General features: G+C 35.7%; 1 protein-coding gene across 2 annotated transcripts; it reads left to right on the forward strand.

Annotated features, from left to right (window-relative positions):
- The first annotated feature begins 753 nt into the window (after nt 1–753).
- Nucleotides 754–15,080, forward strand: LOC110448088 (uncharacterized protein C5orf34 homolog). Of its 2 annotated transcripts, XR_002462678.1 has the most exons (14): nt 754–832; nt 1,833–2,032; nt 2,892–3,031; nt 4,376–5,780; nt 6,489–6,720; nt 6,857–6,977; nt 7,280–7,371; nt 8,015–8,078; nt 8,426–8,629; nt 9,297–9,433; nt 10,201–10,302; nt 10,981–11,021; nt 12,053–13,461; nt 13,536–15,080. XR_002462678.1 is itself a non-coding variant. In XM_021494139.1 (13 exons), exons 2-13 carry the CDS (start codon nt 1,885–1,887, stop codon nt 12,604–12,606), a joined length of 3,240 nt encoding a protein of 1,079 aa, XP_021349814.1. In that variant the 5' UTR covers nt 754–832; nt 1,833–1,884; the 3' UTR covers nt 12,607–15,080. The 2 variants fall into 2 exon arrangements, 1 of the variants encoding a protein (XP_021349814.1); XM_021494139.1 differs by having other exon boundaries at nt 12,053–15,080.
- Nucleotides 15,081–25,023: the final 9,943 nt, after the last annotated feature.

Below are 25,023 nucleotides of genomic sequence, written 5' to 3' on the forward strand. Positions count from 1 at the left end.
AGAGAATACAGCTGTATTACCTAGGTCAACACTACAAGGTATGGACTCATATCTTTCTCCTACGAGGCCGCCCGGCGTGGAACAGTCTTCCCAATCAACTCAGAAAAGTAGACAGGTACAATGAATTTAGGAGACTGGTCCAGACCTGGGATGGCCCCATTTGCTCTTGTAAAGTCTGTCGCAGTGTGTAGTTCATGTACATGTGGCAAGTCCGCTTTGCTTCATGTTTAGTTATGTGTGTGTTTTATGCTGCTTCTTCGGATTTGTGCGAATGTTTGCTCTTATTATTATTTTATTCATTTAATTTATTTTATTACTATATTTATATGTTGTAAATGTGTTTTATATTGTGCTGATAGTGAAAAATTGTAGTTCATAATATCTGTTTTTATGTGTATGTGCTTTGCTTCAATGTTTTATACTAGTATGTATTTTATGGTAAAAATAACTGTCCTGCTATATGTATGCATGCATATATATTTAGCTTATAACTTTGCATGGAGACTTATGTTTTAACACTTTCTGTTTCATAATGTTTTACATATATGTAATTTCTTGAGTTGATGCTTTTTACTTATGTTTGTCAAAATAATAGCTTTTAATAGCTAATGTTAAATGTTTTTAAATATCCGACGTTAAATAAAGTTTATTGTATTGTATTGTAACACGTTGTATGACGAACTCGTCATCAGAGATTGTGCGAGTTATTCCCCTTGTACTGGCAGTCAGTCAAATAAAGAAAACTTTTTTATTGGTCAATCAAGTTCAGACATGCTCAATCAGATTTCAAGATGGCAGAAGGCGGAAGGCATGAACTTGTTTACATTCGACGGTATGTGTATAAACTACATAGTAATCAATGTTAAGAAATAGAATTAGAAACGATTCAAGCCACAAGAGACATAACATTTTCGTTACTGTTAGGCTGAGCTAAATAATAAAATGATTTCGAAATTAGATCAGGCGCGTTACCAATTTTGACGGATACGTTATCATTATGCAATTTGCATTTGGGTTTGGATGTGTTTATTGTTACTGACAGCTCCATCCCCGACTAGATACTCATAGTATTTGTCATATACTTTTAATGTATCTAACGTTAATGGAAAATGGAGTGTTTGTCACTTTTAAGCTTTCAGTGTACAAACGGGAATCGAACCAGAGACCCACAGGTTCCCTTTCCGCCGCTCTGCACTTAGCCCGAGTTAACTGTGGTCCTGACACCAGACTTAGGCAGTTTGATAGATATATGTCTGGTGTAGACAAATAACTGTCAAAATGTCTAAGTTGTCGGGGCCAGGGCAGAGGAAACTCTGGCAACTCTTCACTTAGCCGAGTTTTCTCTGGACCTAACACCAGACTTAGACATTTTGACATAGGCCTATAACTGTTAGATGTCTTGTGTGGGGCCAGAGAGCACTGCTATATGAAAACGTGGAACTCTCCGACACCGTTTGATATTTGAGAGTTATGAGTTGTTCTCTCCAGCCCGATGCTCTACCGCTGAGCTAAAGGGAAATTCCCCTACATCTGACGCTTGTAAGGCCACCTAATCAATGCACTTCTTTTACAATTTTCGTAGGTCATGGAGTGACTTAATCAACTGAAACCGTACTGATCTCCGGACCGAAAACGGAATATATTATTCTTGTTTAGAAGATTTCCAGACCATGTTTTTTTGTTGATTAGTCACTCACGATACCAATTGGTGTCGGAGAATTCCAGGTTTTCATATAGCAGTGCGCTCTGGCCCCACACCAGACATCTGTATGTCAAAATGTCTGATTATCCCTGTCAAAATTTTCATATTTAATGTTTTTGTGTATTAAAAGGTTAAACACCGGAGCTATAATCATGTATGAAGTGTGAAACACCACCAGCAGCATGCCTGTAGTCCCAGTCCTCATGGTCCTCTACACAAATGATGCTGTTGAAGTCAGGTACTCGGACGGTTCCTGCCTCAAGATGGCTCCATGTGGCTCCACCTTTGTGCATCACCAAAGTCCAGGGGAGACTATTCACCCTGCTCATGGTAATTAAAAGAAGCTTTATTCTTACAAGTTTTACATCCCTCCCTACTTCAGCTTTGTAAAGTGTGACTCAATATAAATAAGCTTATATATATGCAGTGAAAAAATGCTTGGTGGTATGATATTTGTTTAAAATATGGCACCGTTCACGGTTCAGCGATATAACAGTTTGATGACAGCCATTTATTCAGCTTGGTACCTTCAATTCTGTAAGCATGGAACATATTCGGGATCCGTTATTTCCAATTATGCAACAAAGGGATGCTGACAAACTTCTTTTTCCATGCATATATATTCCAATTTCTTTGACAGTAAAGTAAACATTGACATCTTCGCTCTGGAACATGCAACCGCATCACTACCAGAGCAGTCCATAAAGATCATTATAAATTAATAAAAATGTTTGAAAGGCTGCTCAGAATAATCTATTTAAAATAATTTCAAAGGTATGATTTATGAAAAGAAGAAAAGAATAGTGTTGTTCACAGCTGTGTATAGAGTCATGATGCACTCTTCAGTAATGGCCCACTGAGGAATGGATTTGCAGTGGCTCTGCAAATTTTTGTTTTTAAGGAAAACTTATTTTGTATACTTAATTTATTTGTATTATTGAAATTAGAAATGTTTGATTTAATAAAAAACATAGTTTGACAAAGAAATGCCAGTGAAAAGGCAAATTATTTTTTCTGAATAAATTCATATATCGATATATCGATGTAGATTCGTTGGAACAGCTGCAGCAATTCACTTCAAACTAAGTGCAAACATGTGTACAGTAGCATTCAGGTCTTGAAATTCATGTGAGCATTAGTAACATTGATATTATTTATTTAGTTGACATGAAGTTTGTGTTTTGAACAGGTATGAAGGTGATCAATCAGAGATGTCAGTTTGTGACTAGTGACTATAGACAGAAGGTGTTGGAAGCGCTCGACTTTAGGAACAGATTCGCTGAACGGCCATATGTGTGTCCAGACCTCTTACTACAGGATCAGCTGGTGGTAGGGACCAAAAACAGCAATACCAAATAAAGATTGCTAATTTATCTCTACATAAAATCAAACTTTTATGTAAATAAATTTGATTACACTGCTGCATACTCGGTGGTCACTGATGAAACAGTCATTTTATTCCGAGCACAAGTGTAAAATTATATATAAGTTCAACTGCATAGGTAGCAGTATACAGTAGAAATGGGCCGACTCTGATAAACAAGGCACATGTCGAGGAAACGTAAACACAGCGGATTTATCCTACACAACACATGTATACATGAATATATATTTGTAAACTGCATCACATTTACAATACATATAAAGTACTGAGAAGTGTATAATCCTCTTTATTCTATGTATGTCACTTGTGTGAAAACCATGGTTACCACATCAAAAATTACCAAAAAATGCCAAAAAATGCTATTTTTGACCCAAAATTTGACCCCCGCAACTAGTAATTTTTTTAAAGTTCTGTCTGAAATTAAAGATTCCCTACTTGGTTGCAGAATTATCTGGGTCCCAGTTAAGTTGTCAAACTTGATTTTTTGCAATTTTGCGTCGTGTGCTGTTGTCAAAATTTTACCTCCTGTAAAGCTAGCTTTTCATGTGTAGGCACCCTTTCGGATTATGGCCAAAATTTTGATCTCGAACCAAACATTTTTTTATTTTTTTTACAAATGTGAAGCTCACATATAGCCACTTCATCATGCTTATACCAATTTTAGTACAGTTTTATTTTTATATTTTTTTTTACATATCATGATACAGGGGTTAGCCATTTAACAAAAATATCACCCATGGCCACAACCCTCTACTGTATACTGCTACCATACTAGCAATGAAAAGATTGTTTGAATCAGAGCAACCACAGGGCTAGACTGCAGACGATAAGGGTAACTCGACATTCAGAGACTAGTGAAATCGCTAGGTGGACTAGTGGCTCTAGTCAAAATCTGATATTGCCTATCTTGTAGAGCAGTATTGGGTAAGTGGAATTTGCATATGGATTATTAAAAATTGGAAACTCCTACCGCAATTGACTATAGTGGTATTCAAAATCAATTTCTAGCCCTGCACTCATTTAAATAGTTATAACGATTAACTCTGTGAGAAGTTTTTTATATGATGACAGTTTCAATTCTAAAACATTGGACTTCTGAATACATTGCGGTTATGTTTTACTCAATGAGATGATTGTTTGAATCAGGGCCAGAGAATATATTGAGTGAATATTTGATTAGCTCTGTTAAAAGGTTACAATTAAAAAACACCCATTACTTACCAGTTCATAGTGGTAAGTTACTTATGACCAGTATGTAACACTTACAGTCCATCAATGTTTACTTACAGTGTTTATATGCAAACATCCGTGACGTGGCCTGGCCTCAGACTCTGGAGAAGGCTTCCTACGAGTACCTTCCTGATGGAAGTGTGCGACTAATGTCTGAGGATGAACATTCCAGTATGGTACTCTCTACACACAAACAGGATTTCACTGTCTGTTACCTCTCCAAGGTTAGCCGTGACAAACCAAAGGTCAAGGCCAGACACAAGTTCAAGGCCAGGAGCATGACAGCTACCAACAACCGAATGTCAACAGAAAGGGCTTCAAGACAAGAACGTTTTAAATCACGAGATGAAGAACATAAAATTTCTCCTGGGAATGGAAATTTGAGCAATAATCATTATTCAAGTAGAAATATAATGAACGTCGAAAGAACTGGAACAAATATAAACTCAGAACCAAGGAATATCTCAGACGAGTTGGTTCAGAATGAGAATACAGTATCAGATCATACAGCAAGGTCAGAAGTGGCAGGTCATAGTAGTGAACAGAAAACAACAGAAACAGATTCCATAACAGCAAAACATAATCATGATAGAGACAATTGTGAGAGTGAAGGGTCAAAGGAAGGTCATAAGAAACTAACAAGGGAGACAGATTCTGTGGAGGGAGACAGTGGCAGTCCGTTGTCCGATGACCTCCAGCGTCGACTAACTGGTGACCTTAGTATCTCTCCTATCAGTCTTGTGAGTGGACTGCGTAGTGAAAAGTCCTCCCCCTGTACAGAGGAGGAGTATCGCCGGTATTCCACACCTACTCACTTTCAATCTGACACCCAGGGGGCGGAGACTCGGCAGTGTGTACCTGGCAAGGGTGCTGCTATTAGACAGTACAAACGTGAACAACAACCAGACGATGGGTCATTTCTCGACTATCCTCCCGTCAAAAATAAAAATGAAGATGTTGACTCTGCACTGGATGAGACTTTAACCAGTCATAATGTGTCACAAGACCCGCAGAGAAATCAAATTCATGCCGGATCTAGTCCAACTAGCATTCCCAACGTAATGCAAAAACCTTCACCTATTGAGTCTAGATCAAAACCATTAATTAGAGGAGAAATACGTCAAAAACCTTCATTCGAACAAGAGATGTATATCAGGGGCAAAAAATCAAATGAATCTAGTCCAAGTAGCCAATCAGAAAGAAGAGCAGAAGGGTCATGGGAGGAGCCTTACCTGAGAAACCAATCGGGTGAAAGGGAGGTTGGGTCGTGGGAGGAATATAGTCCAGGAAGCCAATCAGGAGACAGGGAGGCTGGATCATGGGAGGAATCTCCCGAGGCTCGCATACATTACACCTGGGTGACGAGACACTACTCCTGTGAGGAATGTCCGGTGGTGTGGAGTCACTGTGTCAATTTGGCCCGAGCTGTGCTGGACAACAGGGAAAGTTTGGAGCAGAAAGCCTGTAAGTTATTTACTTACATGTACCATATTGACTGTTACAATCATAGGGTAACACGATTAGAAGATACAGAGTAACTATTCTAGCTATTTTAAAAGATGGAAATATAATGCAAGAAATAGAAATAGCTCCAAAGCGTCAAACATTTAATGTTCTATCCTCTAAAAACAATGCTATTCAAAATGGTTACAACATGTCAGCATTGCCTCCTTTTCAACTTTTTATAGTCTTAAATTTTTTTAAATGTTAAGAAGTGTAATTTATGTTTTTCATTAATTTTAGAAATGGTATATCTATTTTGGCTAGGATGTCTTAAAAATCTTAATGCAGTATCAACATACCAAGCAAATAATTTTCCAGTTTAACAATCAAGGACATTGACAGTATTATTTGCCATCAAATATCGCTCCAAATCATGACAAAATCTGGGAAACAATGAAAAGTAGTGAAAATAATACAGATTGAATGATATAAGTTTTTTAAGTAGACCTTTATTGGTCAACAAGACATAAATGTGGCTGTGTAACATTGACATACTCATATTAACACATCATTGATGGAAAATCTTTTTTATGTCAAAAGTCATTTCCCTTTATCAGCCTCAATTTGAAAGCCCTTTGAACAATATTAGGGCAATCTTAATTACTTTAAATACCTCCTTTAACACTGAAGAGGAAAGTCAAAGTTAACAAAATAGTCTTAACTTTACAGTGAAGCTTTGCTCAAACCCAAAGAAGAAGCTGTCAGATCACCAGGTTGTCAGGAGGAACAAGTGTGTCCTGTCTACCCTGCCCCGCCCCCTCCCTCTCAGCTGTGAAGGGCAGCACCTTCACTCCCTCGGAGGACGATATCTGTATGATGATGAGAAAGATCTTGAAGAAAATCTAGCTGTATTCAAACAAGGCAAGCTTAAGGTGCTTCTCATAGAAGGAGTTGTGTTTAGGTAAGTTTTTCTAACGACAACATCTCAATTTTTAGCTCGCCTCGTCCGAAGGTATGTATAATCTGGCATTCTGATACAGATTAGTTAACTCATTGTACATGTTAATACATATATGTTTACTCTGTTGTTCTGACAGGTTGGTGAGGCTGGCAACCACTAAGGTGGTGGAGATATTCCCGGGGGACAGTAGTGTTATCACATCACAGGGGTTGTCTGGTCACTTCTACAAACACACCATCCCTCACGGACATGACAAGGTACTGTTACACGACACACTGGTTTATCACAATACTTATTGTGTAAAGCATAGCAATGTGATTTTCTAAAAGAGAATATTTTGTTCGCCCTATTTAGTCTCTATGAGTGCCGTAGAAATTCAGATGTAATTGTCAAGAATCTGGGAATGCGTTATCACATTTCTTTCTATTAACTGTAAACAATCTGATGTTTTACTTTTTCCTTCAGAGTAAATAAATCTAACATTCTGATTTCTCAAACAGTCTTATGTTTTCCTGTTCTCTGAAAAATTCCATTCAAACTAACATGTGGCTATTTACAGGTAGAAGAAAGAACCTATTCCCTGAAATCGGCTCCACCCACTCCTCCGAAGGCAGCTTACTCTATACAGAAACTTATCAAGAGGGCGCACAGGTAACTATGGCGACCTGTCATTGCTATCATGTAATCCATGATCATAGCTAGTCACTGATACAAGAGGTTACCCAAGATGGTTTGCCACCTTGCTGTTGTCAGATGTTGTGCATTTCAATAAACCATTACAAAACACAAGATAGTGGCAAATTGATGACAATAATGAGTACAACATACTCAATATTGACAGTTGAGATCCAAGCCTTCCCTGTCTTATCTTTCCTTGTATTTCTGTTCCTGTTCTTTTGACCTTTTCACATTTCCTTTGGCACCACCTCACGTTTGGCTAATTTGCAGAACAGTTGTTCACATGAAGAAGGTAATGGGTTCTGTCCCCAGTTTGGGTCATGTCCAGCTTTTTGAAATTCCATGCTAAACATTCATTTGGGGAAAACACAATGACTAGTTTACCTGTTGTCAGTTTAATGTATCAAATATGGCTGTCAGACAATAGAAGGGGAAATGGGACAATTTTGATAATGATGATATGAGTACTGATAGGGTTAAGATATGTAGTGAAGAAAGGGTGAAATAATATATATGGGTAAATGCCTCCTGGCCCCTATAATATATTAACTGGACTAACCCTTTTCTTTGTGTTTACGTATGTTGACCTTGACAAATTGATGTTTTTTATGGACAGATTTCTACTGCAAGCTGGCCAGGAAGATCAGATGATCACTAATGCTGATGTGTGTTGCTGGAAGGTAAACACTTGTAAACTTTGTGGACTGAAGATTAGTACCGTTTAAGTCAAACTTCCTAATTTATTAAATAATTGTGCAGCAAAACGTTTTGAATCCAGGAAAAAAAGTAGTTATCTGGATGTGTGAGTATTATTTCACTGTGCATAACTTTGATATTTTTGCCATTATGCTCATCTTAACAGAAAATGTTTGTGTGAACTTTCTGTTTTTAATTGATAGGTCGCTGTACAAATTCTATTATAAGTAGTAGTATTGTTGTCGGGTTAAAACTAAGCTGTAAATAGAGATTTGCAACCACTGAGAGTTGAATTATAACGTAATGCTCACGGTGCTGTTAACTTTTAAAGTATGTGGAGAAGAAACTGGAGCTCGTCCCCACCACTGTACTGGAGGACTGTTGTGTCCCCGGCCACGGAAAATTCTCCGCCTACTCCAACGGACATGTCCGCATCCTATTTGACGACCGTACATCTTTAGAGATGACATGTGACTTCAGCCGGAGAGTGAAGAATTGTCTGGAGCACACAGAAGGCACTATAGATGATACTCGGGTCAGTGAATGGTAGTGTGGGTTATAATCCTCAGTCACATCTGTATCCTTATCAAACGGAACCCCATTCATGACAGTTTTATGCTGATCAGTAAAAATTCAGAACTTTTATGCTTGTAGTATCAGAGGAGAAAATTGCTATTGAGAGTGTTTTTGTGAGAGAGGAGTTGCAAACGTTTATAACAACAGTCATCCAAATTATTGATACACATTTTCACAAAATAATTAATTTGACTTGCATTAAATCATGAATACTCAACTGCATTTTGTGCATTTCAATGACAACTTGTTACCACGGAAATAATCAGCTTCACAGTGATGAAATTTAAGGCCCTGGAATAAATTACCTATACAATATGTTGGTAATGTTTAATTGTATCAGTTTTTACTGAGCTATAGGATACAAATGTAATATGTTTTATGACCATTGAGTTAATCCGTTTATATACAGAACATCAGTTTTAAACTTGATTGCTATAGGATCCTCCAGCTATAATCAGTTTATATACAGAACATCAGTTTTAACCTTTATTGCTATAGGATCCTCCAGCTATAATCCGTTTATATACAGAACATCAGTTTTAACCTTGATTGCTATAGGATCCTCCAGCTATACAGCTCACGGGTAATTGTTGTGATTAATGTACCTTGTACCCGTTACATTATAGACTGAGACAGATGAGAATCAGAGCATTTTAGTGACAAAACAGCACTTGACCGCCAGACAGACCGGCCTGTGTAAACTCCTACTGCCCAACGGTCAGTACCAGATAGTAGAAGTCAACCACCCTGGTGTCTTCAAGAAGTAAGTGGAAAGAAGTTTATTTTTTTACCTTAGTAACATTTCAAATATTATGACCAGAGTTGTTGTTTATGAAATAACTGGGGGGAGGGGGCGTCTTGACCCAGTGGTTAAGGCATCTTACCCTCTCAATCTCTATAACCCTCCACCACTGGGTCACAGGTTCAAGGCCTACGTGGGGCAGTCGCCAGGTTTTTCTCCAGGAACTCTGGCTTTCCTCCACCACCAAAGCCAGGCACGACCCATCCTCGATATCCAAGAGTTACGAATACGCTCACTTTCGCTCTCTGCAACCCTGGAATATGTGATGGCAAAATTGAAGGTACAAAGATAGCTGTTTGATTGGTCTCAGGTGAAAAAATACTTGACCAATTGCTAGGCTGATACCTGTCCTTTGAAGATTACAAAGGAGAGACGCCCACCTTCAAACCCTGTCAATTTTTACCGTTACATGACTGCGAGATTCTTTTGATGTATATCAAAGGATTGAACTAGTCATCTTGTCTCATCAACAAGATGGCACACACCGAGCCTATGACATATTCCAGGGGTGCAGAGAGCGAAAGTGAGCGTTACCACTGTAAAACTGAAACAATCAAAGAAATAACTGATTTATTCATGGTAATGATTTTACAGAATAATTAACATTAACTCCCAGGTAATGTATTAAATGTTGAAAAGATCTTCAAATTCAGTTATCTTTATTTTGATTTAATCCTTACTATCATAAGTCAGGAATATGTATCAACCCAAATTAAATCTTTCCTAAGGTACACCGATGCTGCCACCGAATGGGAGGCTTGGGTGAACAGTTCCCCAGGACAGAGAAAAGACTTCTACGAGCGCTGGGATAAGCAGGACTCCCACCAAGTGTAAGAGCTTCTTGTGATTTTTTTATATACCAAATGTTACAAAATATATATTCTACATAAGCTAATGGTCTACCAACAGATAGGTCAGTGGGTGTGTAAATGTGATATTACCAGTAAGAAAAAATTGACATAAAATGTATCTCTTGGGGAAAGCAGAGTTATGGCCCTTTGCTCATTTTTGTTACGTTGAGGTAACGAAAGTTTGTCCATGTGTACCGGGACTATGGATTGGGAGGTTCAGGATACGTCTTTCTCTTTATTTGGTATGTTAAAATGAACAGTATGTTTAAGGTCATGTGCATCTGTCAACAGTTTTCTTCTTCAGATCTCTTTTCGGTTCATTCCTATTTTTTACAGCTTGATATAACTTGTCCTTTCTACAAAAATAAGATTTTTTGATTCCTAAGATTATTGCAGTAATTACCTTTTTTCCTGATAAGTAAGATAAGCAGGTCAATGAAAATTCTGATGGTTTAAACAATATTTTATTTCATTTGTCATTTATAACAAGTACACGGGTAAATAATAATAGGAGTTGGTCTTATATAAAGTCATCTGAGAGTTCTGTTGGCTTAGTAAAAAGTTTCCGCTTGGTATAACTGTTATAGATAATGAACTGGCAGCCTGTACCATGTGATAAATTAACCTTACTACTGTAGTGTAACTTATTATTTTCAGGCTGGCAGCAAAGGAATTACAAAAGATCAAGTGTTTTAATTGTATCCTTTCTCGCCAATAACAGTAACTGGTAAATAGACATCCCTATTGTGTAGGATGTACCACAGTAACTGGTAATAGACATCCCTATTGTGTAGAATGTACTACAGTAACTGGTAAATAGACATCCCTATTGTGTAGGATGTACTACAGTAACTGGTAAATAGACATCCCTATTGTGTAGGATGTACTAACTTTATCACATACCTGTTGAATCTTGTTATAGTAATACAAGCAATTTTCAGACCATGAAATACAACTTTCTGTATTGCACATGTGCAATACGGAATGTTGTATTTACCTACTAGCCGGAACTACTTTTTATGGGAATCCCCTTGTCATGGCGAACTGAAAAGTTCCCAGTATTTACAAAAAGTATCAAAGTTTATAAAATCTTTGTATCGATCTCTACCAAATATGGAAGGTACCAGGTATGTGATAAAAGCAAGATCACACACTTGTGTTTTTCTAACGAATCAGAAAGCCCTCATTTATTGCGCCCCACAATTAACTCGTGCTTTTTGATTCGTTAGAGAAACACCAGTGTGTGGTCTTACATATATATTCTTGTCATACTTGAGGATCAATACAAAGAAGTCCACTTTGTGTTTCATTCTATCCCACATCCATCCTTCTTCCTGCAGACTCCAGAACCAGACAGACACCAGAAAACATTCAGACTCGCCCTTATACCCACAAACCAGTACTACACAATGGAATCGTCTAACAGTACAATAAACATCTCAAACAACTCTGTGCCAACCAAATGACATTGAGGAAAGTCAGTCATAAACAAATCCTGATGTTGACTCACACCATCATTCAGTCATGCTTTGTGTTTGATTTCAAATGTCCTACATTTTATTAAGACCTTCATTAGAGATTATATAATTACTTGTACATGTACTGATACATGTAGTTAGAAGAAATTACCTGCTTATAGAGGAATGAATCGTTCATATACTTGATACTTTTTAATACAGACAAGTCCTATTCCTTTTATCATATTTACACTTTAACAGAAATTGTTCAGATATTGTTGACAATACCGTGAGTAACCAGGCGTCACTTCCATCACACGATGTGGCTGTTATGACATCCAAGCCGTCAACAAGCCATCAAGGCGTGGGCTTAGTGCAATATTCTAACAGAACTCAGTTTTCAAACTCTTCCATCCCTCATTCAAGATATGTGAACAGATCTGATAATGTGACAAACAAATGGCTTTCTGATGAGGGTTCTCAAGGTCAGGGACATTACAGTCAAGATCAGCATGGCTACGGGGCTTATAAAAAAGGCTACAATATTTCAGAATCCAGTGTTGGACACTTGAGCAGTGAAGGGCACTCTGGGAATTTTCTTCGCAGTCAAAGTCATCTTGGTTACAGTATCCCTCCAGAAAAGGTCATGACCTCTGCAATACCTGGATCATATCAGGGGTCAGGAGGTCAGATAGGGAACATTAGTCACACTGCCTCCAGGACCAGCATGGACACTCTACAAGGCTTCAATGCTGTCCGCGAGGCTCTCCTTAAAACATCAAAGGCCATACAGGACATCGACTGTATTCTCGATAAAAAATCGTAATCCATGTTAACATTGATAGGTTGTGACATCGACTGTATTCTGGATAAAACATCGTGATCAATGTTAACATTGATAGGTTGTGACATCGACTGTATTCTGGATAAAACATCGTGATCAATGTTAACATTGATAGGTTGTGACATCGACTGTATTCTGGATAAAACATCGTGATCAATGTTAACATTGATAGGTTGTGACATCGACTGTATTCTGGATAAAACATCGTGATCAATGTTAACATTGATAGGTTGTGACATCGACTGTATTCTGGATAAAACATCGTGATCAATGTTAACATTGATAGGTTGTGACATCGACTGTATTCTGGATAAAACATCGTGATCAATGTTAACATTGATAGGTTGTGACATCGACTGTATTCTGGATAAAACATCGTGATCAATGTTAACATTGATAGGTTGTGACATCGACTGTATTCTGGATAAAACATCGTGATCAATGTTAACATTGATAGGTTGTGACATCGACTGTATTCTGGATAAAACATCGTGATCAATGTTAACATTGATAGGTTGTGACATCGACTGTATTCTGGATAAAACATCGTGATCAATGTTAACATTGATAGGTTGTGACATCGACTGTATTCTGGATAAAACATCGTGATCAATGTTAACATTGATAGGTTGTGACATCGACTGTATTCTGGATAAAACATCGTGATCAATGTTAACATTGATAGGTTGTGACATCGACTGTATTCTGGATAAAACATCGTGATCCATGTTAACATTGATAGGTTGTGGCAAAAAATAACACTTCAAATGACAGTTATAGACAGGTGTCCTTATAAACAGGTGGAGGACAGTTATAGACAGGTGTCCTTATAAACAGGTGGAGGGCAGTTATAGACAGGTGTCCTTATAAACAGGTGGAGGGCAGTTATAGACAGGTGTCCTTATAAACAGGTGGAGGACAGTTATAGACAGGTGTCCTTATAAACAGGTTGATCACTGATTACTTACCAGATAATTATATAAACTGAAAAAAGTGACATTATGAAACAACAAAGTGCTGTTGCCTTAAATTTTTGAAGTTGAAACAAATGACATTGCAAAATCTTAAAATAACCTTGCTGTCTTTTCCCCTCCCTCTCGCTAATTTTGTTAATTAATATATACCGGTAATCCATCGAAGTTTTATTTAAATATTTTTCTGTTTTATTTATTCAACACTAGATCTACTCTTTTATCTGATTTTCATTATAAGAGTTAATGGTGTTGCTCGTACTGAAATGTTGGGTGTTATGTACTATATAGATTTTGTTCTAAGTTGTAAGTACTTTGTAAAACTACAGCAAATACTACATTTATGTTTCCTCAGTATTATTGTTTGTTTTGTGATTCTTTATTTTTTGTGACTTTGTGGTGTGTGTTATCGGAGATTCTATTTGTTATTATTTATTTTCCTTCCTGTAAGTTATTTAATTAAAATTTGCGGTGTATCTGTCTTTCTATCTGGATGTATTGTTTCAAAGACATGCCTCCCAGGCCTCTTAAATGTTTACTGTAAGTGAAAAATACAGGTTTATGAATGGAAAAGTTTAAATGAACTTGGGATGATTCCTAGTTCAAGGTCATGGCCATATGGTTAGAGGTCATTAAAGGTTGATTATTTGAATTTACCCACTCAAGCAATATGGATATTTGGTCTCGTTACTGAAGTGTGTCGCATATACCACTGTCATAGCTTTAAGTCACGAATCATTCTTATAAGTCAAGGCCATGGTTCAAGTTCAAACATTGAAAATTTATATTTACTCGCTCAGGCAAACATTTGGTCTAATTGCTGGTCAAATGTTACTTAGATCCTTATATCCTCAAGTGAGGCTCTTGTCATATCATTTTTATGAAACAAGGCAAAGAGGAGGTAGCCGACATAACCCTCAGGTATCTGGTACCCCCCCCCCCCCTGTTACAGTCATGAATTAAGTACAGAGCTTCCTGACGATTTTTTAGCTATATTTTATTAATGGTAATAATATGCATTAAAGTTATTGCTCCAGTATTTAAGATGTTAAGCACCACCAAAGGAGATAACATTAAAGTTATTGCTCCAGTATTTAAGATGTTAAGCACCACCAAAGGAGATACCACTTCAGTTAACAACATTACCTAACATGCTGTTTATGCAGTCACTACAATATAAAGTATATAGTTATACCTCAAACAAGTTTTATTTTAGAGGTATTTATCTAAGACTATTGTTGTGACATCTAGCCTCAGACTGGCATATTTATACAGTTTAGCTGTGTATCATAAATGCTGGTGACCCTAACAGAGATAAAAAGCATGTGGCGATATTGCAATTGTTTTAAATCTTCCTACTTGTAAAGTTCCGAGACTTCATTTTCACTCCGTCCTTTTCATTGTCAACCTTCTTTGGTGTACAAAACATATATAACAATATTTTTTACTAAATTAATTACAAATAATATATTAAAATATCTAATGAAATACAAAACTGTGTTGTTTATTATTTTTGTCTATGATGCAAATCTCCAAAAGTAGTTGGAACTCAAAGCAGCAACTTTAATTTCAAAAGTACCAAAAATAGTTTGAAACTACCCACATACCTTGTACTAAGATAGAAGATCTCATAAAAATGGAACAGGAAAACAAGAGGCCCAGAGGGCCTGTATCGCTCACCTGAATGTAGCAGTAAAATGTTCTTATTCAGTATTATTCTGTGCTACAAAAATTTCACTCACAAACTTTGCAAGCTCCATCTGTTGAAACTACCAGCCAAATATTATCATATGATTCTATGCTTTTTGGTTCTTCTTCAGAAGATGTTTGAAGTGTTTGACATATTTGACCCCTGTGACCTTATAAGGGATCAAGGTTATTTTCATCTTAAACTTTTTCGTGTTTTATCCCAGGAAACAACCGAATTATTTTCTACCCACACCCCGTTTCATTTATACTTAGAATGCTGTTATCATTTATGTTTTGTTTCATCTGTATTAATTGTCTTGAAAGCACCGCAAGATATGTTTTTCTTATTTCTAAAACCTATATGTCAGAAAAATGTTTAACGTTAAGTTTTCTATCCCAGGAAACCACCAGCCAAATATTATAAATATATGCTCTAAGATTATTCAGAAGAAATTGTTTTATTTTTTGACATATTTGACCCCTGTGACCTTGCAAGTAGGTCAAGGTCATTTTCTTGTTTAAATTTTGTCTGGCTCTATCCCAGGAAGCCACCAGCCAAATATGAAGATTTTATACCTTTCAGTTCTTCAGAAGAAGTCGTTTTAAGTGATTTACACATTTGACCCCTGTGACTTTGAAAGTAGGTCAAGGTCATTTTATTTCATTCTTAAATTTTTTCGCGCTCTATCCCAGGAAACCACCCGCCAAATATGAAGATTCTATACCTTTAAGTTCAGTTTCAGTTCAGAAGAAGTCGTTTGAAGTATTTGACCCCTGACCTTGAAAGTAGGTCAACGTCATTTTCATTTTCAATCTGTGTCAGGCTTTTACCAACGAAGCTTTCAGCTAAATAGCATGACTCTAGGCCTGTCTGTTCTTCATCAAAAGTTGTTGAAAGGAAAAGTTCACGGACGATGGACACTGGGCCACGACATGAAAATGCTCCAAATCAAGTTTTCCTTCCTTAAAGGTCAGAGGTCAAATTGTAGATTGCAGATATCTATTTTGGACTTGCGACAATTCATCTTCCTTGGATGTACTAATGTTTTAACCTGATGATCTGAAATTGTACAAGGCCGTTTTTGTTCAAGGCGATCAAAACGGTTGAACAGAAGTTGTTCGTTTAAGAAATAAGGCCAGACCTTGTAATTTGATGCTGCTTTCAAACAAGCCTTGATAAAGCCTTGCAAGGCCTGTAAACACATTTGCAGGTCCCCAGGATTTATACCCGAATATGTTATGTTTAGAAAGGAAACAAGAGGACCAATGGGCCTGCATCGCTATCCTGGTATTAATCTCACCTTTGTAACCTTAAAAGTGATCTGGTAAAATGTCAGTATTTATGACCATAAGTCATTCAAAAGTCATTTAAGGATTTAAAATACTTGACCCCTGTGACCTTGAAAGTGGAACAAGTCATTACATTGAAAAAAACTGTATAGCCCTTCATCTCAGCATGCAACTTGCAAAATATCACAACCCTAAACCTTTTGTTTATTGAGATTAGGTCATTTAAATGTATATACTTATTTGACTAAATGTGACCTTGAAAAGCTTAATAGCCCTTCATCCAAGCAAGCTACTAACCAAATATCAACATTCTAGGCCTTATGCTTATTCAGAAGTCCTTTATGTTGTAGACATATTTGACCCCTGTGACCTTGAATATGAGTGAAGGTCATTCATATAAACAAACTTTGTAGCCCTTCATCCTAGCATGCTACTGGCCAGATATCACTATCCTGGGCCTTTTGGTTATTCAGAAAAAGTCGTTTCAAGATTTAATCATATTTGACCCCTGTGACCTTGGATATTTATAAAGGTCATTTATATGAAAAAAACGAAATAGCCCTTCATCCAAGCATACCACTAGCCAGATATCATCCGAGGTCTTGGTTATACAAAAGAAATTGTTTAAAGATTTATACATATTTGACTTTGAATACAGGTCAAGGTCATTCATTTGAACAAACTTGGTAGCCCTTCATCTGAGCATGCTACCGGTCAAATATCAACATTCTGGTCATGTTGGTTATTCAGAAGAAGTTGTTTAAAGTTTTTTGAAAAGCGCAGGTGATCTTTTCTGATCCATCTTGTGCATCATCTGTAAACTTTACATTTTCGACTTCTTCTCAAAAACCAGCGGATTGAATTTATTCAAACTTGGTCAGACTCATCCTTGGTAGATGAGGCTACAAAATTGTAAAATTGAGATACATATGTACCTACCCCAACCCAAAGGGTCAGGGCGGGCCCCAAAGGGAAAATTAACTAATATTTCAAAAGTCGTTTTCGTTTTCGCAATATCAGTACCCTGGGCCTTTTGGTTATTGAAAAGAAGTTGTTTGAAGATTTTAACACATTTGACCTCTGTGACCTTTAAAGTGGGTCAAGGTCATTTATTTGAACAAACTTGGTAGCCCTTCATCCCCGCATGTTACTGGCCAAATATCATTATCCTAGGCTCCTTGGTTATTCAGAAGTTGTTTAAAGGTTTTAAACATATTTGACCCCTGTGACCTTGAATATATGTCAAGGTCATTCATTTTAACAAACTTGGTAGCCCTCTATTACAGCATGCTACTGGTCAAATAGCATTATCCTAGGCCTCTCAGTTATTCAGAAGAAGTTGTTTAAAGATTTTTTAAGACAATTGAACCCTGTGACCTTGAAAATGGATGAAGGTCATTCATTTGAACAAACTTGGTAGCCCTTCATCCCAGCAGGCTACTGGCCAAATATCATCACCCTGGGCATTTTTGTAATTAAGAAGTAATTAAAGTTTTTAAACATATTTGACCCCTGTGACCTTGAAAATAGGTGAAGGTCATTTATTTGAATAAACTTGGAAGGGCATGTCCCCAAAGGAAAAGTTGACCAATTTTTCAAAATTCCTCTTCACCAGACTCGGAGATACTACAGTCAATGTATCTGCATGTATGAAAAGATCATCGGGGGCTTTGTTTAAATTGTAAATTTCAGTACCCCAGGGGCTGGAAGGGTGGGGCCCAAATGGGGATTATGGTTAAAAGTTAAAATTCTGCTCTGCCTTGGGAAGAGGGCATAATTCTTAATAGCAAAATAATGTATTTGAATAGTTTTTAAAGTTCTTATCCTTTGGTGACATGACAAGACATCTCAACCATGAAATTGAGCTACTAGTACCTGTGATTTATCCCAGGTGACTCCCAAGACCCTTGGGCCTCTTATTAAGACAATTGACCCCCTGTGACCTTGAATTTGAGTGAAGATAATTCCTTTGAACAAACTTGGTAACCCTTTATCCCAGCATGCTATTGGCAAAATATCATCACCTTGGGCATTTTGGTTATTCAGAAGTCGTTTAAAAGTTTTTAAGATATTTGACCCATGTGACCTTAAATATGAGTTAAGGTAATTTATTTGAACAAACTTGGTAGCCCTTCATCACAGTTTGTTTCTGGCATAACATCATCACCCTAGGCCTTGTGGTTATTAAGAAGAAGTTGTTTAAAGTAAAATATTGACAACGGCCGGACGATGGACGTTGCACGCCACAGCATAAGCTCACTTGGCTCTTCGGACCAGGTAAGCTAAAAACGGTTGTTCCATTTAAAGGAACAGGCCCCAGGAGAAATGCTCCATAAACTGTTTTCTCTTGATTGAGTTAGGAGGTTAAACTATAGGTAACACTGTGACCCAAGCCCATTTGTTAAATCAAAATTTCAAAATGCCATTTTTGAAATATCTCAAATGAATGCTTTCTGAAGGTAATCAGTTTTAATCTCTATACAAAAATATCCATTTATTTTATCATACAAGATAATAATTATTTTATTAATTGGTATCGGGCTTTGAACAACCAGGCCATTGTTTTGGTTTCAAAATCTGCTTTCCTTACATGAATCTTACCAAATTGATGATCCTACATGAATTAGTTATGAAATGCTATTTTGAAAGCATTCAGATGCACAAGGCACATCATGACAACCCCATCCCCCAATTATTGTGGATCATTTAGCAATATTTATATCAAGTCATTTAAAACCTGATAATTTGTACAGCTCATGCTTGTAACAAGAGGCCTAATATGCCTGTATGGTTCACCTAGAATTCAGTGCTGTTCGAAAATAACCTTTCATGTGTGACCTTCAAAGTAGGTCAAATCCTGACATGCTTGTGCTATATATAGAGAATGATTAATGGTTTCCCATTGAATGTCATGCTTTTCATTAGTATGGCAGAAAACCAATATTTTTCACAAGTGTAGTCAAACAAAAACAACAAGTTAATCAGTTAATGATACATTAAATTCAAAGATTTACTTTATACAGGAACAATGTACGTATTAGCTTGACAAACGGACTAGTTGGTCTTGACATGTTGCGACACGTTTAATATGTACATTGTTTGTGTATACAGTATAACTTTGATATAACATATTGCAAAACTGATGAATCTGATAAAGATAATGCATGTGGTACATTAAATTCTAAATGAGTAATTCTACCACTAACATTAAAGGACCGGCTTCTGATAAAAAGGGACAAAACAAATGATAAGTCCAACAAATTTGTTATCCCGTCCTTTTTAATGTCCTTTGTTGATTGCTTGTAAGATAATCAAATGGCCGTACCAATGATTTTTACTGCTTGATGAGCAACAAAATATTGTGAGATACATAAATCATATAAAAAGATACACGTGGGCTACAAGTTACAGGCATACAAGTTAATGTGGGTACAGAACTTATCAGGTTAACATTCAACAGCTGGATTCTAGACAACATGTTTTTTAAAGTTACAACATATTTTCTTTTCGTTGATTTTTACATTTATCCATTTGCAGTATTTTTCATAGACGCAACGTTAGCTATACTTGCACTGTTTGTTTCTAATACTAAAAGAACTACGTATATACAGTACCAGTAATCCTGTCAACAACCAGATTTCAATGTATGGTACAATTTTCTTACCAGTGATCTATAGAATCCTCTCATACCAGGCTTTTTTAGTGTCATGACAAAAAAGTTAATTCCAAATTTAATTCAAAACAAAAACCTGCAAGAATATGAATATTTTTGTGTATGTTATCTGACCAGTTTGGATCCCAGACATGCATGCATGGGTACATGTGTTCAAAGTTTGAAATTTTAACTTCAACTAGTCATTAAGTCTAGATCTTATGAATGTTGATATGAGTCTTGATTTAAGGATATAACTGTAGCTCAATTGGGTTGGGACACTTTCATTGATCAGGTAGCTCGGTCAGTTACAGCGATAATACAACAATCTGAATTAAGTCCAGGGTTCCAATCACAGTTTATAGCCCTACTGAATTTTTTACACTCTGAACATTGTTGTAGATTATATGTTGTTTATTTAATTTATATTATCTTTCCGTAAAAGTCCATTCTTTTCAGAAAAGAATTATCAAAGCTATAGTCCAGACAGAAAAGAGTTCTCAAACATTTTAATACAGTTTCAGGCCTTGGTACACAGATCCCGAAACTGTAGGAGGTAAACTTCCATCATAAGATCATTAACAGTTTTACATAACCAATCATTTCAATCCCAGATCTGGGATCATCATATCCCAGTAGTCATGGAGAAAACGAAACATAAATTCTCTGGCTATCTATATTTTGAAAAACTATATAACTAATAACACGTCGAAAAACTTTTCGATAATTATGAAAGTTATGAAATTACTTGAAAACATGTCTAACATGTACATCTATTACAGCATCATAAAATGGTAAAAGTACTCAAACTATAAGTTATGTAATAATTACATGTCACCTTTACATTTTGAATGGATTAGTTAAAATTACACCGGTACCTACACTATGTAATCATCTTTTGGTAACAAATCAATATTGTATAAAATCACCTGACCCTCAACAGGGTTCTAGTGGGGGAAACTAAGGGCAGAGAACCCAATTAGACAAATTATGGACTCAAATTACATTTCGTGTATTACAGTATAAAGACAATTAATGAAATCATATATTCCAGCATTGTAATAAAGGTCAGTTCAAACTTATCACAAAACAACAGGATTAATAGTTTTGTAGCTCTGCCAAAATGTGGTTTATATATGCTCAACATGACAACAAGATATTTTCATGGTTTCTGCCACAGGTTATGAATTACAGCTTAACACCAAGCAAGATATTGTTTTGAGAAGAATTTACTATTCATGATACTATAACCTGTCAACATTCAACCAGCTATTTAATATTGAAAATCAACCTCCTGTCTGAAAACTCTCCAAGAAAACTGCCTTTGAACATTAAGAATGTTAGTTCTATTACTAGAAAGTACAGGTACATATATTTTAGATCAATATGTTGCCAATACGCTGCTCATGGTCTTAAAGCTAGTGAAACTTGCCCTGGTGATCAAAAATATTTTAGCAAGCACTTGCAAGAAAGAAAATAATGAAAATATTTTATAGAAAATCTTATACATATATAGGTATAATTTATGCTTTACATAAAATGTATGCTTTACATGAAACTATGAATCATATTATCACATAGAAAACAGACAAATCAACTTGTAGTTCAGTGCAGGATATTTTACTTATTTAAGTGGATAAAATGTTTTCATAACAACTGTAGTTAATAACAACTTGTGTAAACTTACACCAAGAGGTACATTATACATCAGATCCAAGTCTTTGCCAACAATGAGTGATTTTCCCTGTACTGGAATGATAAGTATATATGAAGTAATATAAACCCAGTCTGTATGTACAGTAAGTGTACTCATTGATTTCAGATGTAGGTTTATTCCGAGTTGTCTGAAAGTGACTGGTTAGTTTTTCTTTGTGAAACAGCTGTATGTAATTTAACAAAATTGGATTGTGTAGATAAAAGTGATAATTATATAACAAATAAGGAAATATACATATGAAATGTTGAAATATTAGTCCTCCAAATCTACGATAAAATAGGTTTTTATGATATTAATTTTCTATTTGTTTATTCCATCTTTTCGTATTGCAGAGTTATCTGCTCTTGTGAGCAGGTATTGATTGTTACGTCATTTGTTTGTGAGAGTAACGAACGTCATAAGTTTTTGAGAAAACGACATAATTTTCTCACACAAACTTATGACGTAACAATCAAATACCTGCTCACAAGAGCAGATAACTCTGCAATACGAAAAGACGGAATAGTAATAATTACAAGTTAAGTCTAAAATCCAATGAATACCTAGTATACAAGCATTTTTCCTATGTCAGAAGACACACTACTCACCTAAGTGGTGCCAACACAATGTGATATTGAGATTGACTACCATCTGTCACTAAGTCTGCAGACAAACTGTTATTTCAGTATACAACCCTCAATATAATAAATACAAATAAAACAATCGTGAGAATACACAATATATACGTTATGGGTTTTACGTAAGTAAATACCGGAACAAATCTTTTCTTTGCAAACAATCACGTGTAAGTATAATATGTATACCATCATGATCAACAAATAAGCATGTACCATTTCACAAGTAGGATAGCAAAGTCACACATTTACAAGGAGCAAAATATACATACATGCTGAAGTAGCCATCTAGCTAAAAATCATTTCACAATATCTATCCAAAGAATTTATTTATCAAACTGCTAAATAAATCATCACAACAAAAATAAAATTTCAAGATATCTTTTCAGTAGCTGTTATATCTCATTGTAACATCTAGCTCTTATTGATAATGGTGTTGAAACATGTTCAACGAGATATCAGTGTACTAGTAATATTTAAGTTCTGGTAAATATTTGTGAACAAATAAATTTATTTAACATGTACCAAACATATATTATGTGCTATGATTAATATATCGACACCTTCTCATTTTGCTGTGTAAAATAACATTTTCATCAATTAAAAACGAAATTCAAACACTTGAAACAAAATATAGAACCTATTTAACTGTTACACAACATGCCAGAAAAAACCACCCCAATCAGACTTGACCACTTAGAGTGTGATACATATTGACCACCACACTCTATAAGAATCCCATTTATGATAACTCCTACTTTGACTGGTCAGTTTTTCTGCCACTTGTCTCCTCATCCTTACGGTCAAACTAAGCTGAACATATAAATACATAAATATGCAATAAATGTTCAAATCTGGAAACAGAAAAAAATCCCTACATAATGTTTAACTTTTCTACCAAACACTAAACGGACTACAGGCTGCAGTTGTAAGCAAATCAAGGAAATTGTGACATTAGCTTAATTAACAGGAATTTATACAACTAATCACGGCACCAAAGGCTGAATGGAGGCTAGCACATATATAGGAGTACATGTAATCTATAACATCACATGTGTCATTCAATTTATCCCCCATTTCTACCATAATGATAGAGACATGTGGATTTCTCTTGATGTATTATATAGTAAGTAAAATACTGTGAACTATCTATTTTTACAAGAATTCATTTGAAGGTGTCACGAATCATTACCAGGCTAGAATGTTAATACTTAAATTTTATTCATATAGGCAGTGACTTTTTTCTTAATGTTTGATCAATTTTGATAAAAGGACAAAAACTGACATTGCACAACTTTGAAACATATCAAATTTAAAGGGTTAATTTTCTCAATTTGCAACTTAAAAGAAATAGTTACAATTGTTTTGTATCAATTTAAATAAAAACTGACATTGTACAACATTAAAAACTATCAAGTTAATTTTTTTTAAATATGCAACTAATTAATACCAGTTATTCTGATTATATTGTATCAATTTGAATTAACCTCAAGTTCATAAACAGATGATCTGCTTCCATCAAAACGCTAAGATGAACTAGAACATAATTAACATCTATACAATGTATTTAGACCAACAGGTAACGTAGCTATAGTTTCATTACATGTCAGGTATGCGTACCAAGGTGTATCTAGGTATTTAAGTAACACATATATCACTATATACTAAGCAGCAGCACTATAAATCTGAAAATATCACTACTGATCACAAGGGAAAATAGCACTAAATCTATAAATCACAAGTAGATAGTCTGTATTAAATTAGTACAGATGTTTAATCTAATAGTGTAATTTAACTATAATTGGTCAAATCAGATCATAAGTAATCCAATGCTGTTGTAACAGTTTAAAACACTAATAGCCTTTAGATAGCTATAGTCTGTTAATGTTGTTTCTGATCATCTAATGACATCAACACAATAGTACTAGATTTATAAAAAATATCTTTCCAGTAAACGACTGATTTGACTGCTCTGTGGGACAGGGTATAAATTGTACAGTACTTATGTTATATTGATTGTCAACTTTTCATTCAATACAGTTCTGATCCCCAAAAAATGCCTGCTAAAATCCATACTAAATACACAATAATATTCAATTGTTGTGATAAATGTCGTAACATTTTCTCAGAACTGTATATGTTTGGGGTTTTTTCAAATTCAAAGTGCCGTAGAAATACAAATGTGTTATTTAGAAATTGTTCTGCTTAAATATCGTATATTATTATAGGGGAAATGATCAAATCATAGAGTAAATCAAATAATCAACAACTGCTTATAAAAAAAGTGTTATGACATAACAAAGATCAGGATCTAGCTTGGCCAAGCCTTACAGTCCAATCATCAAAATATTCAATTTTGTTTTTAACTCATTCACCCCTGAACTTTCATAAGAAACTATTCCAACCTTTGAATAGGAAGAGTTCAAATGTGTCTTTAGGGGTGAATGAGTCAAGTATCGCCAAAAC

The sequence above is a fragment of the Mizuhopecten yessoensis genome, unplaced genomic scaffold (assembly GCF_002113885.1).
Source record: "Mizuhopecten yessoensis strain PY_sf001 unplaced genomic scaffold, ASM211388v2 scaffold3819, whole genome shotgun sequence".
Classification (NCBI taxonomy): domain Eukaryota; kingdom Metazoa; phylum Mollusca; class Bivalvia; order Pectinida; family Pectinidae; genus Mizuhopecten; species Mizuhopecten yessoensis.